At 44.8% G+C, this 13,678-nt stretch overlaps 1 protein-coding gene across 5 annotated transcripts in view; it reads right to left on the bottom strand.

Moving 5' to 3' along the window:
* KCNMA1 (potassium calcium-activated channel subfamily M alpha 1) overlaps positions 1–13,678 on the bottom strand; it is a 661,836-nt gene that overhangs the window by 9,704 nt on the left and 638,454 nt on the right. For 3 of the 5 annotated variants that reach the window (XM_087824298.1, XM_087824301.1, XM_087824297.1), the window contains 3 exons: positions 8,377–8,571; positions 6,377–6,495; positions 3,617–4,797 (listed from right to left, as the gene is read on the bottom strand). In XM_087824298.1, coding sequence (XP_087680424.1) covers positions 4,548–4,797; positions 6,377–6,495; positions 8,377–8,571 — 564 coding nt within the window. In that variant the 3' untranslated portion in view covers positions 3,617–4,547. Of the gene's footprint in view, positions 1–2,219; positions 2,249–3,616; positions 4,798–6,376; positions 6,496–8,376; positions 8,572–13,678 lie in introns of those variants that run through there. The other 2 variants (XM_087824300.1, XM_087824299.1) reach the window with 1 other exon arrangement.

Raw genomic sequence — 13,678 nt, 5'->3', positions numbered from 1 at the left:
CCTGGAGGAGGAATCTGCACTCGCCCCTGCCAGGCGGCAGGTGGCAGAGACAATCCCTCTCACTCCCCATGCCAGGAATGGGCAGCCTCCTGGTGGGAGGCAGGCAACCGGGTTAGTGACAGGTGCCCACAGCTACTTCTTTATCACGTTATGACAAAGCGGGGATGGGCTGCAAGAAGCTGACGGAGACATTGATTTTACCCTGTCTGGACTTCCACAGGCCCCGAAGTTTCTGTGCTCTCCTTTCTCTTTCAGGAGTCTGTTGCTATAGGAACCGGGAGGATTGATTTAATTGTCTCTATTGGGATGCAGACACCTTTAGGCTTTTCTCATGCTGAAGATGAACCAGTCACAAGGTTTTCTGGTCACCTGGGATCTTGACAAGGCCGGCAGAAGGCACAGTCAGTCTCTCTACTCACTGAGCTTACAGGACTGTTCCCCTTTCTCAGAAGCTGGGTACCCAGCTCAAGAAAGTGCCAACAGCAGTGCAGCATCGGTGAAGCAGAGAGCCAAGGGGGTAGAGATGATTTATAAAATAATGGAAGATTTAAAAATGTTTAAGGTCAATTTATTCCAAAGTATGTATTGAGTACCTATTGCAAGTCAAGATCTGGGTCACAATGTTTGGTATTTATAACAGAATTTGGAACTTTCCCTACTGTGGTATGAATCTAAATATGCGTATAGGGGTCGGCTTTCTCTTTAGCCATTTGAACTGGTTTCAGGAAGGACCCTGAGTAGCAGTCATTAGGGGTGCTGATGATTTCATTGGCATCTGAGTTTTGAGGCTGAGGAGGCCTCCTGGTCTACCCGCTTACTTTTAAGGTTTATCCCATTTGAAGCCTAAAACAAATTGGACTGAATGGCTTACAAATTGCTTCTCTTCTAGGATGGTGCAGATAATTGAGCTTCTAGCTGTTGTTCTGTTTAAATGAATGTACGTTCTCTTCAAATAGCTCTTTCGCTTTTTACCCTTACTACTTGATTTTTTTTTTTTTTTTTTTGGTGGGGAGGGGAAAGAGGAGAGATATAAAACATGTATGCCTCCACCCTCGGAAAGCCTGAAAGAGGAATGGGAAGTTTGGGGTCACACACAAGACAATGGAAGAGACTCTTTGTTCTATCAAGGAAAAGTATAATGTAGTAGTTTTGGCTAATAAAATGGAAGTAATAATAATACCTTTTTCATCATTGAATATATCATTACCCAAGTATAGTCAACGCTCAATTGTGTGCCCGAAGTCCAGGGAAAATCCCAAAATGTCATCTCATGTCACAGTCTGGTCCCACTCCATTCCCATCATAATATCATCTCATCAGAGCTGCTAACAGATTGTATATAAAACGCATTTTGGATTTACTTCTCTCTATCTGCCCAATCTCTGGTTGGGATTTAACAAATGTCTGAAAGGCAGGTGGCAGGAGAGACCTGGGTAATACAGAGACTGAATCATTAATTCCCAGATAACTGGGCGTGGGCTATGGAGTTGCTATATACAGCTGAACAGTTTTAATTTTGTGTCACACTGATCAAACATAAAGGAGACCAATGCTTTTGACATTAATAACCCTCCTGGTTTCAATCGAAAGGAGGGTGAAATATTAACTGAGAAGCAGGTTTGCCAAATGGAATAGCTGCAAATATTTTCCAGAAAAGTTTATCACCTGGCATCATCACCCGATTTCGTAGGTCTTGCCAAGATAAACACAGAGATGTGGACAGACTGATGGGGGGTTGGGTGTGGGGGGGGTGGTAATGGGGGGAGTGGAGGAAGCTGGGTATCTTTATGGGAAAATGCTTTTGAACTTGGAGCAAGGTACCAAGGTGGGCAGGGAGGCCACGTGCAGATTTGAAGGCAAGCCAGATGGAGAGAAGTTCCCCCCAAATCACCCAACCCCAAACCCAAGAACACCAAAACAAACTCTAAGGGATCTAGCAGCAGCAGCAGCACAGCCTCATCGCGCTGAGCGATTTAGAAAGTGGAGGGAGGAAGGAGGGGAAGGGGGGGGAGGAGGGGACATGGGAGGGGGGGAAAGCGAAACAAAATAAATAAAACCACAAACAGAACAATATAAATAAAACTTAAACAAAAAACAACCAGTAACAGAATAAAATTTGTAACTCCTTTTTTTTTAATGTCACGCAAGTTTTCACAAGGACAACGTTCTAGGAGACCCCCAGCGGCGGCTAGGTCATGCAGAGCCGTGAGTTGTCATACCTTGGCCCATCCTATTCATCCTTGTCGCACTTTAGAGAGAGAAGTAAGCTAGGTGAGTTTTACAGCGCTTTGAAACGGACATATTTCCTGTTGAGCACTTTCACTGGCACATTCTTATCGTTACAAATGTTCCGAGGGCACAACTCTGTAACCTCCTCTGCGAACAATGCACGGAGAGCTCTTCACGCTCCCAAACGAGGGGACATGTGTGTGTGTGTATATACGCACATATATACGTGTATATATGTGGGTACATAGAGAGATATTCACAGAGTCAGATATAAAAAGACAGGTAGTAAGACGTAATATAGAAATCCATATCTAGGGACAAAAATAATTTGGAAAAAAACCCTTCCACTCATAGGGCTTTCTGGTACACACGAGTATAACCATTCCCCACCCTCCACTGGCCTGAGGACTGCACAGCCCTGCCTTTGGTGTGGGGGTCCAGGTTCTGACTGCGCCTCACCGTTTTGTCAGTAAAAGTGCTTGTCAAATCACACAGCAAGCAAATCTCCAAAACTATCATGCTTGGGGGGGGAAGGGGGCGGGGGGCGGGGGGACAGGGCATCCAAAATCTCAACCCAAACCATTCACCATAAAAACACCTTTTCAGAGATGGTACAGCTGTGACATCTTTCTCCTCCCCTCCACCCCTATTCTGTTGGATGGAATTTTTTTTTTTTTTAAGTAAACATTTCAAGTATGTATCTACCAGCTCAGGGCTAGTCCATCTAGATAAGACTTCGGTGAAGGCCCAGTGGGCCGATTTTTAACAACTACGGGACTGCCTGAAGCATAAGTTACATGCATAAAACATCTGACAACTGTATATTGGAAAAAAAAGAGTATTTTTCTACCTTTCCTCTCATGCTTACTAACTGGTAAAAAGACAGAAAGAAAACAAAAGAAAAAATAATTATACCAAAATGTGTTTGGCTCACTGTGGTACTCTTCTCCCCCTCCCCATGTCCAGATGACAAGGAGCAGTTCTCTGTGACCGTCCTCCTGCCTAAGTGAATTGGCTGCGAAAAAGAAATTGATGAGGGATTTTTCTCACCAGCTTTCTGCTTTGGGACAGCCAGCGTCACGCAGCTATACCAACAGTGTAAGGTGGTAGCTGGCTTTTGTCTTTGTTGAGTCAACTGTGGCTTGCCCCTCCTACAACCTGATTTATTTAGCACGTTGGCTCCGAAGGAAACAATGATCTGCTCCTGGCTTACCTTCCTCTCAAGGTAGCGTGGCCCTGGCCCTCGCTCCTGCCAGGCGTGGGGGCCCTAGCTAATCAAATAGAGGGGAGTAAAAAGGTCCCCTGAGAACGTGTGGAAAAATACTTGCTCTTTCCCGAGCATTATTTATTCTGTACATAAGGTAAGTAATTCACCTTTTAAAAGATGTAAAAGTCCCAGGAAGGCAGTTTTTAATGACTTACATCTGATATTTATGATACATATGGCTTTTCATTCCAAATGTCAAAAGTGAAGGAAAAAAATAGCTATTCATATGGCAGCGTTAGGAGACAGAACAACAATTTAATATGCAATCCCCTTTGCACTTAAATTAAATGACTAGAATTTGATACATCCAGGAACGGAATGCGATCCCTCCCTCCACCGTGAGGGTAGAAACTTCCATCTGAACTCCCCAAGGAAGCCAGCTCTGGGACGAAAGCCCTCAGTGAGGAGCTGGCAAAGCTCGACGCTCCCTCACAGCAAGCAGGCGCCTCATCACCATCCACACAAATGGCCAACGCTTTGCAAAAGCTTCGCGATCCTTCGGCCCAGAGAGCGGAAACATTCGGTATGTTTCTGTTCCTTTTTGGTTGCTTGTTGCAAATAAACACGTGTGTCTATATGATTGCATGTATGTAAAAAAAGAAAGGAAGGAGGGAAGGAAAACAATAACAAAATCAAAACCCAAAGCACCCTGATAATCCTGATCAGTCAGATGAGCTTTTCTTCTACAGCCACTGAACTAACTAGGTCACTTGCTCTGCCTCAGAGACAGGGATCGCAAGGGCTCCGCTAACCTGCGACCTCGGTCCCGCAGGGAGCTTTTTATGTCTGGAGCGTGCCTTCGGGTTCTCGCCCCCCTAGAATCATAACTAACTTTTGGTCCTGCTGCTTAGTTGCTGTTGTGCTCAAGGGTTTTATGGTGGTGAAATAAAAATGACAACCACATGCACACTATCATCCATAGGCAAATATGTGTAAAAAAAAAAAAAGGGGGGGACTACAGGGGAAAATGGGGAAAGTTACTATTGGAAACACCCACTGGGGAAATGAGTGGCAGATACAGTTTCACACACGGTGGCAGTGGATACACATATCAGAGCCGCTCTTCCTGCACGTACTTCTGTTTGTCTCGGGACTCCCGGGACTTGGGCCGGTTCGGTCGGTTGGCCGTGGACGGGATGGAGTGGACGGAGGAGCTCTTCTTGCTGGAGGACTGGGACGAGTGGGAGGAATGGGAGAGGCTGGCCCGGGACTGGCCGGCGTTGTGGTCAAACTGCATTAAGCAGAAGATCAGGTCCGTCGGCACGAGCTCAAACTCATACGGGGGGTTGGTGATGACATACCTGGCCGGGAGAGCAGAGAGGTCACAGGTGAGGGTGGCTGGGGAGAGATTTTGATTTCTGAATCAAAAGGAACTGCCTGGCTCCTCGGGCCCACCAGAGGAGCTGGAAAGTGGACTTATGGCTGGTCCGAAGCCTTGAAAGTTATCTTTCAAGCTGAGCTAAATCTTCCTCTGTTTAGCTCCGCAGAGGAGACCAGCCATGAGCCCTGACACCCCAAGAAGCTGAATCAGTGCCGGTAATGGGAAAACCAAACTGCGTCGCCTGTGATCTACGTGCCCCTGTCGATACAATGCCAAGTTTACTTCTGATCCCGAGCGGCCCAGGTGCACGCAGGAGGCTGCAAGACTGCACTCACTGCACCTTCCATTCTAGAATGTTCTGACAATTCTAGGAGCACATCAGAGGGTCTTTGCTTACCACAGTCTAGCATCTTCCTAGTCCTGCTTCATTCACTCTTTAACCTTTAAAAAGCAACTTTGGTGGGGATTTTACTAAAAGAAGAACATAAAACACCCCGCCTCCTTGCTCATGGGTCAGTCCTGCTTTAACTGTGCTCTATGATCAGGCTTTCTCTGGTTAACACCAGACATGACTTATAAAAAAGGCAGCACTGTTTCATTGACTGTAGTGGATCTCAAAAGTGTGGTCCTCGGGCCAGACATATCCAAATCACCTGGGAAATTTTTCAGAATGCAAATTCTTAAGCAACCCCACCACAAACCTACTGAATCAGACACTCTGGGCGTGAGGTCCAGCAATTTGTGTTTTTCAAGCTTTGCAGGTGATTTTCATGCTCCCTAGACATTGAGAACCCACTGGTCTACAGTAGTCATTGTCAGCTCTGGAAATACACTGTAATCCCTGGGCATTAAACAATTTTATCTTCATTCCAGGCAAATTAAGTCAGACTAATCAGAGTATTTTTTAAAGCACCTTCAGTGATTCTAATAGTCAAGCAGGGCCAAGAAACACTCAAGACTACAGCATTGTTACCTGGGGTATTGGTACACACACTGCTTTTGATAATTCTCAGATATATTTTTAATTTGAGGCTGCTATGAATTTATCTTAATGCATATTAGAAAAATATAACTAGCACACTAAACTTATTTTTTCTGTTTAAGGTGTTAACATACAATTTTCTTAAAATAAATATATAAAAGTAAACGAGTGAGTCGGTTAAAAACATATTAAATAAAAATATAAGCATCTAAGAGATAGCAAAAGAATCATTTATGTTAAATACTAGCAATAGGAAATATCTCTATATTAGGAAGATCCTAATAGAATTATCCCAGTCGCAGGAGTTTGAAGGAGATGATTCTATTCAAATGTTTGTAATTCGGTGATAGAATTATCCTATAAAATTTGAATTCCTCCCACAATGTCTTCACATCTGCTATTAGTAATTACAGGGAAAAAACTTCCCATACCTCCAAACTCAGTGTCAGGTTGGATGTGAGCCGAGTGGTTTGCTTGCTGAGAGCATGTATGTAGGCCTCTGCCTTCCTAGTGGCAGACAGACCGGTCATTTATGTGTCTGCATTTTGGTGGGAGAGCAGAGTGGAAACAAACTCACCTCTTTGTGCATTGGCTGGGGGTGCTGAGGTGAGCATCTCTCAGTCGGTAAATTCCAAAACAAAGCATATTATACGTTTTCAGAGCTTTGCAGAACAGATCACCATAACAACCACCATCCTGGGAGATAACAAGAGAACAGAGAGAAACATCGTATTTATTGGCTTGCAGGCAGAGGTCCAGGGGGAAATGGGCCTTTTCACCAAGGCTTGTTTTGGTGTCTCCTGAGTTGGAGGGTTTGTAGCAAGGGACTGAGGCTGAAAAAGTCAATGTGGTTAACAGCCTAAACCCGATACTGGTGATATTCTGGATTCAGACAATAATGAGGTTTTCCCCTGGTTCTCTCTAGCTTTCTATCCTTAACAATGAGAGCTCTAAGGAGACTGCACCGCGCCCTCACTTTGAGGGTGTAAAGCTTGAAGGTCTCAGATGCACGTTCAGCTGGGAGAAGAAACCAGCTCTGCAACACGTTGATTATGTTTATCCCAGCTTGGCTGTAATCACTGTGATCTGACCGTGTTGTCAAAATCGCTCGAGTGATAATTAAAATCACTGCAAGAAGAAAAGACCCCACCAGGCACTATGGTGACAGACTCTTTCTGGGAAGGACTGTGTGAAAAGCACAATTTACAGACCTCGGAGATGGCAAGAGTGAAAGGGAAATGTTTCCCCTGGAGCTGGAGGTCTGCAGGCTGAATAACTGGAATTCACAGTTCTAATCAGTTCATGACCACCTTCCCGGGGTCTGGAGCCCGAGGTGGAACATGAAAGCAAATTCATTCCCTTGGAAATGCTGGCGTCAGGCAGCCAGGTGGCTTCGGGTAGGTGTAGTTATTATAGAAAGGGCACTAAAGAATGACTTCCCTGGGAATAAAGTGGCTGCATTTCTCCGTCCTGTCATTGGGATTTCCATATAGGCACCACATTGGAGAACACACAGAGAGCCAAATCTTACCATTATTTAAAGTCTTGGTCCTTTTAAAATATTTCAGTAAGTAGATGATAGTTAAAAGAGCCATGAGCTATGGAGGCTGCCTTTCAAAAAAGCCCAGTCTAACATAGGTCCCTTTCCGTAACCAAACTAAAATATGGTGCAGGTCAGTATCAGGGTTTCAGAAGCAATGGAGAAAGTGAGCCTTTCCTTGAGCGAGACTATTGTTTGTGCAGTGGGTTTACTGGTTCCCAAGACTTGTGGCTCCACTCCTTGAATGCATCCCTGGAGCAGGGCTGGGAGTAAGGGTCAAGACCACATGCTTCTGCCAAAGTGCTTGAACCCGGCTGGTGCATGGGACGCACTGGGAGGCGCTGGTCGCCTCTGAGGCAGGAAGGGCATGGAGGAGAGAGACTGAGTCCAGCCTCGTTAATGAGAAGACCTGGGTCTGGAATTAGAGACCTAGGGGCCCACATGAGATGCTATTTCTTTGGCCAGTAGTAGTGGTGGTGCTTTGAAAACCATCAGTGCCTGGGTCCTATCCAGACACAAAAACTCAGAAACCTGGGGGCTGGGCATGGCCACCAATGGTTTGCAAAAGCTCTTCATGGGCTATTAATGTGCAGATGGGGTTAAGTAGCCCTGAGCTATGCTAAGACCCTGTGGAAAGTGTTCCCAGGCTTAACTGCAAGCTGGCATCACCTGCTGTCTTCTGTCTCTTGGTAGAAGATCCCTAAGGGGAGTGAAGTAAGCCATGGGCTCTGAAGCCAGGGTTCCTGCTGCAAATTCCTGATGGGGCCAGTCTTCAGTCTGTCTGAGCCTCAGTTTCCTTAGAGTGTCTGATAACAGAACCTACATCTAAGGGTTGCCATGAAGGCCAAAATGAATGATTACATGTAAAGCACATTGCCTGATATAAAGGAAACTGTAAACATTACTTTTTAGAGTTATTTACTTTAGATGGTAGAAAAGACAAATTCTTAGCTTGTCACTGTCTGGCACCCTGTTCATTCGGACCAAACTATTATTACCAAACAGCAGGCTCAGGTGACTTCTGCACGGGCACTCACCCCCAAGTCCGCAAAGGGCCCATCCAGCAGCGCTAACTGGGCCACGCGGCAGCGGTCCCTGTTGGCCAGTGTCTGGGGGGTGCTGTAGCCCCCTCGAAGGGCATTCTCCTCCGCAATCAGAGCCTCGAGCTCAGGCGTGGCTCCTCCCGTCACCAGGGTCCGGATCAAGGTAAGTATATTGTCATTAAAGTATGTCTGGAAGAGACAGAGGGGGGGGGAGAGTCCTTTAAGCACACACCCTAAAGTCACGACAACCAGCATCCAAATTACAACTTTTCCTAGTATTCCTGTTTAGACTTCTGGCCTGTCTCTTCAAACAATTTTATGTGGGAAGTGAAAAGACAGCAGCCTCCAATTATTCCATTATTTTTTCTCCTACTTGGTTCTGTCAAAAGAACCTGACTTTTAAAAACCAATTCAGAGGATTTTTATTAAAGGGCTAAAGTCTAAATGGTTGGTGTTTACCATAATTGATGTTACCAGGGCTGAACACGTTGCTTACCTGTGTCACAAAATGCAGCCTGCCCAGGTTGCTAACCCAAGCAGAGCTGCCCCTGAGGCTCTGTCACCCATGTGCCTAGAAACTGCTCCCCCAACAATGACAAAACTTTGTATTGGTTGGCACTGGCCTGGGAGCTCAGTTGATTAGAGCGTTGTCCTGATATGCCAAGGTTGCAGGTTCGATCTCCCGTGAGGGCACATACAAGAAGCAACCAAAGAATGCATAGGTGGGTGAAACCACAAATCGATGTCTCCCTTTCTCTCTCTCTCTCAACAATTAAAAACAAAAAAAACTTCTGTGTTGGAAGGAGATACTAAGGGTATTAAGACCACACTCTTGAAAACTTATCAAATACTTTAATACAATCTAACCCAGAGGTCGATTAAATAGGCCAGAGTTTATGGTGAGGTGCTTGTCCTGGGGTGTGCACTTCGGTTTTGTTTTTACATAACCTCAGGAGTCTGAGGCAAATACAGCTTATTAGGAAGCTTCCTCTGCATCTATATTTGTCTCACATCTGACACATAACAGGTCTGTCAAGAGTAAAACAATGGGAATTTTAAAGAAATTAATAGGATGTCAAATAAAAGCTCAAGAAGACATTTGTCACCCAGCCTAATTCGAAAAAAAAACAACACCTCAGTTAAGGGTTTGCACTGCCTTCTCCCAGGTAAGAAGAAATCAAACAGGCTAAATACAATCCAAGCAAATACTGCCAGTGGCTCTGGAGGCTGCACAGACCTTCGGGTGCACGTTAGGAAGGACAGGTGCATTTAACTTCAGCAGTTTCTTAGTTTACAGCTAAACACAGAGGGGACAAACCAGGTAAGGATGGGTTCTCACCCTGCTTGGCCATCGCTAGGTCTATGTCTTGGAGAGCTTGCCTAATCATTCTGGGCTTTGATTTTCTCATTGGTAAAATAAACAGTGATTAAAATCAAGCTTATATGCAAAGAATTCCATGAGGGCTTCCGAGTTCACATGAGAGCTAGTGGGACTGACTTCATTTTCCTCATTGAAATACAAAAATACCCAAGTGGTACATGATTCCAAGAGTAAAGGAAAGTAGGGGTGTTATTCAGGACCAGTCAGACCCCAAGGCGAATGAATCCTAGATAGATGGACAGATGGATGGATAGATGGACAGACAGATAAATAGGAAGTGGTTAAAGGAGGAGAGCTGGGCTGTGGGTTCAACGCTGACCTCACCACTCAGTAGCTGTGTGACCTTAGAAAGTTATCACCTTTGTGCTCATTTCATGACCTGCAAGATGTAATAACAGAGTGGTCATAAGGACTGTATACCTAACACATGTGAGGCACTTAGACAAGTGTGTACAGCAAGCACTGATAAATACTTTGGCCGGATATCAGAGACTTAGGACTTTTAATGATGACAGGAACAGTCAGCTCATTACCAACCTTCCCTTTTAAAAAATCTTTTACATTTTTTTGTGGGGAGAAAGCAAGGCCATTCATTTCATTCTTGAATCTGCACTTCTCAGTTGGCCTCCATTCTAAGACCCAGTTTAGACCCAGGAATGGCATAGTGAGGATCGGGGGGACTGCATCCTAGGACGTGGCTGCAGCAGTGGGACAGGCCACCAGAGCCACACACTAACTGAGGTTGGCTCAGGGATGTATACAAACATTTCCAAAGTTTTCCAAGGTAAAGTCTCTTTCCTCACTGTCACCTAGTCTCTCATTAGAAGCAGGAGACGCTCCTTGGCCCTGCAGCACATTACAGGAGTGAGTGCTGGACACAGAACTTTGGCAAGAGCCTTTGCACTGCAATCCCCTTCCAGGGCAAGACCGATGGGGGCGTGAAAGACACATGGTGAACAACGGCACACCCGTGACCTCATATGCTGAACCACAGACCCCCCAACTCAAATGACAGCGAGGGGGAACAAACAGCCCATGCAAGTATTTTTAAAAAGGGAACCAGTGTTTCAGATGTAAAGGAAAAGCATTCTTTTGACTGGTTAAATCAGTCAAAATTGGAAGAAGGAAAAGAACAATTTGTTTTGAAATCATAATTATTTTTTAAAAAGTAAAGACTATAACAAGCCAAAGATTAGATGATAAGAAAGTTTACTTCATATAACTTATGCAGTATTTCATGTAAAATCTGGGATCAAGCCTGCAATGTGCCCTGGCCGGGGTGGCTGTTGGCTGAGCATCACCCCATGCACCAGAAGGTCACAGGTTCGGTTCCTGGGCAGGGCTCATGCCCAGGTTCCAGGCTCGATCCCCAGGAGGGGGCACGTAGGAGGCAGCCATCAACATTTTTCTCTCCCTCTCCCTTCCTGTCTCTCTAAAATCAATAAAAATATATTAAAAGAAAAGAAAACAGTCCCATTTAGAAATGCATTACAATTAATAAAATACTTAGTAATAGGTAGTAACCAAGGAGGTACAAGACTGGTACTCAGAAAACTACAAAATATCAATGAAAAAAATTAAAGAAGATCTAAGTAGATGGAAAAATATACCATGTTCATCAATTGAGGGACTTAATATAACTAAGATGGCAATACTCCCCCAAACAAGCTACATATTCAATGCAATATCTATCAAAAACTCAAAGACCATTTTTGCAGAAAAGGGTGATTCTAAAACTCATATGAAACTGCAGGTGACCACAAATCCAAGACAATCTTGAGAGAAAAAAAGAAGTTGGAGGCCTCACACTTCCTAATTTTGAAACACACTACAAAGTCACTAAATCAAGAGCATGTGGTATGGACATAAAGACAGACACAGAGACCACCGGAATAGAATGGAGAGTCCAGGAATGACCTCATGCATGTGATCAATTGTTTCTGGAAGACGATCTGCGATACGTATCAAGAGCTTGAAAAATGTCCAAAACCCAGTACGTTTACCCCAAGATAATAGGTTGCTTCTTGTTCGAAGATTTACGTACAAGCGGGTTTATCGCAGAGTTAATTATTGTCACAACAAAACATTAACAAGCGCAATACCCCACAGCGATAATGGTCACACAGATCCTAGAACATTCGTATGTTGGTGTCTCATGTCTAATGGAGGCTTTGCAAATTCCGATACCCAAGAATAAGGCATGGTTAAATGCTTTGGATAAAATACTGTTAAAATAAATGGAAAAAAACCCACAAGATATGAAACTAGATGATTCCACATTTATCTACTCATCTGGAAGGAAATATACCCAAATATTAACCATGCTTATGTGTAGGTATTGGGATATGGTTCATTTAAATTTTTTCTTTATATGTTTTCCTGCTTTCCAAATTTTCCACACTGAGTATGAATAACTTCTCTAATAAAAACATGGTCAGTGCTGTTTAAACAAAGGACACTGTAAGTTCTGCTTGGCGATGGTAAGTCTAGAAGGTCAACATGAAAGGTTATTGTTCTGAAGGGTCTTTGGGATTTGACCTTAACGTGTTTCCCTTCTGGGTTGAAATCAGTTACACTGAAACAGCGTGATCTTTTTGATCAATCAGTCGCTGACATTTATTGAGCACCTACTAATCCTTGGGTTTTGGTTGGGTCTGAAATTGTGCGCTATTCAGAGTGTCACTTTCAAAATTGTCATCAACGAGTACATTTTAATGGTAAGTCAGAGGGTTTCTTCGGTGTCTGGATCACTCTGGAAGACAACTCTGGACACAATCCGCTGCCCTCTGTGTCTCTGAGCTGGCCCTGTGTCTCTTCCAGATCTCTGTCCTTGACTTCTCCAGCAGGCATCAAGGAGCAGCGCTGTGGAATAAAGATGCCTTTCTGAGAGGGAGCACTCCGGCTCCCGTCTCGATGCCTCGGTGCTCACGCATCTGCAGAGAAGGCCTTGGAGCACTGTGTGTGGGTTGCTCTGAGCGTGCACCAAGGTCTCTGGGATCTGAGTAACGTGGTGGAAAGACAGCGCTTTCCCTGAGAAAGGGTGTCCAGTCGGTCATACTGGAAGTCACGTTTTTTATGGGGTCACTCACAGGTCGTACAGTGGTCTGCAACTGAGCACCAAGTCCACGGCTTTCTGCACAGCAAGTGGCTGCTTCAGCATCACGCAGGGAACCTGGGGCTAGGACCTCAAATGCCAATTGTCAAAGACTCCCTCTTCCTGCGGAGGATGTGGCAGCGAAACCACCTCTCCACGAGTCACCTCGCCCAGAAGGCACCATTCTTTTCTGGGTGAATAGAAATTCTAGAATTGAAAAAAAACAATTCTAAAGGGAGGACTGTAATGTGTCCGTGTGATCCTTTGCCTCCTGGGCTTTTGTACTGGTCGCCTTCTCTGGGCCTTCCATGGCCATGGTCACGACACCTGTGCTAGATGCCTTGGGACCCTTGCACAGAACCTCCAACCGCGGCAGGACTTGTCTCCAGGGATGCTTCGGGCAGAGGCCTTTGCTATGGCATTTCCTGTGTCACATGGACATTGGGGAGCTAACGAAAACTGAGTTAGGGCCTTGCTCAGCGCCCGGAATCAGAAGAGCTGTGGAGGCTAAGAACATGGGAGTCCCTAAATTTTGTTTTTCTTTTTTCTGTGCCTCAGATTCCTCTTCCATATAACAGGGATAAAATACTAATAATAAATAAAAATTTTAAAACACAGACCAAAAAACCCCAAAAAACAACCCAAACCCAGCTTATAGGATAGTGTTAAATGAGATAGGCTGTGTAACTTCTAATGCACCATGAATACTCAAGAAACGGTAGCTCGTCAAAAGAGCCACCAACCAGCAATCCAACCGATTTAGGAAATTCCCTTCTCTGTGCCTTTGTGCTCCCACCTCTGATAACAGAGGGCTGGCCCAC

The sequence above is a fragment of the Miniopterus natalensis genome, chromosome 14 (assembly GCF_054644295.1).
Source record: "Miniopterus natalensis isolate mMinNat1 chromosome 14, mMinNat1.hap1, whole genome shotgun sequence".
Lineage (NCBI taxonomy): Eukaryota > Metazoa > Chordata > Mammalia > Chiroptera > Miniopteridae > Miniopterus > Miniopterus natalensis.
This window is presented reverse-complemented; position numbering and strand designations above follow the sequence as displayed.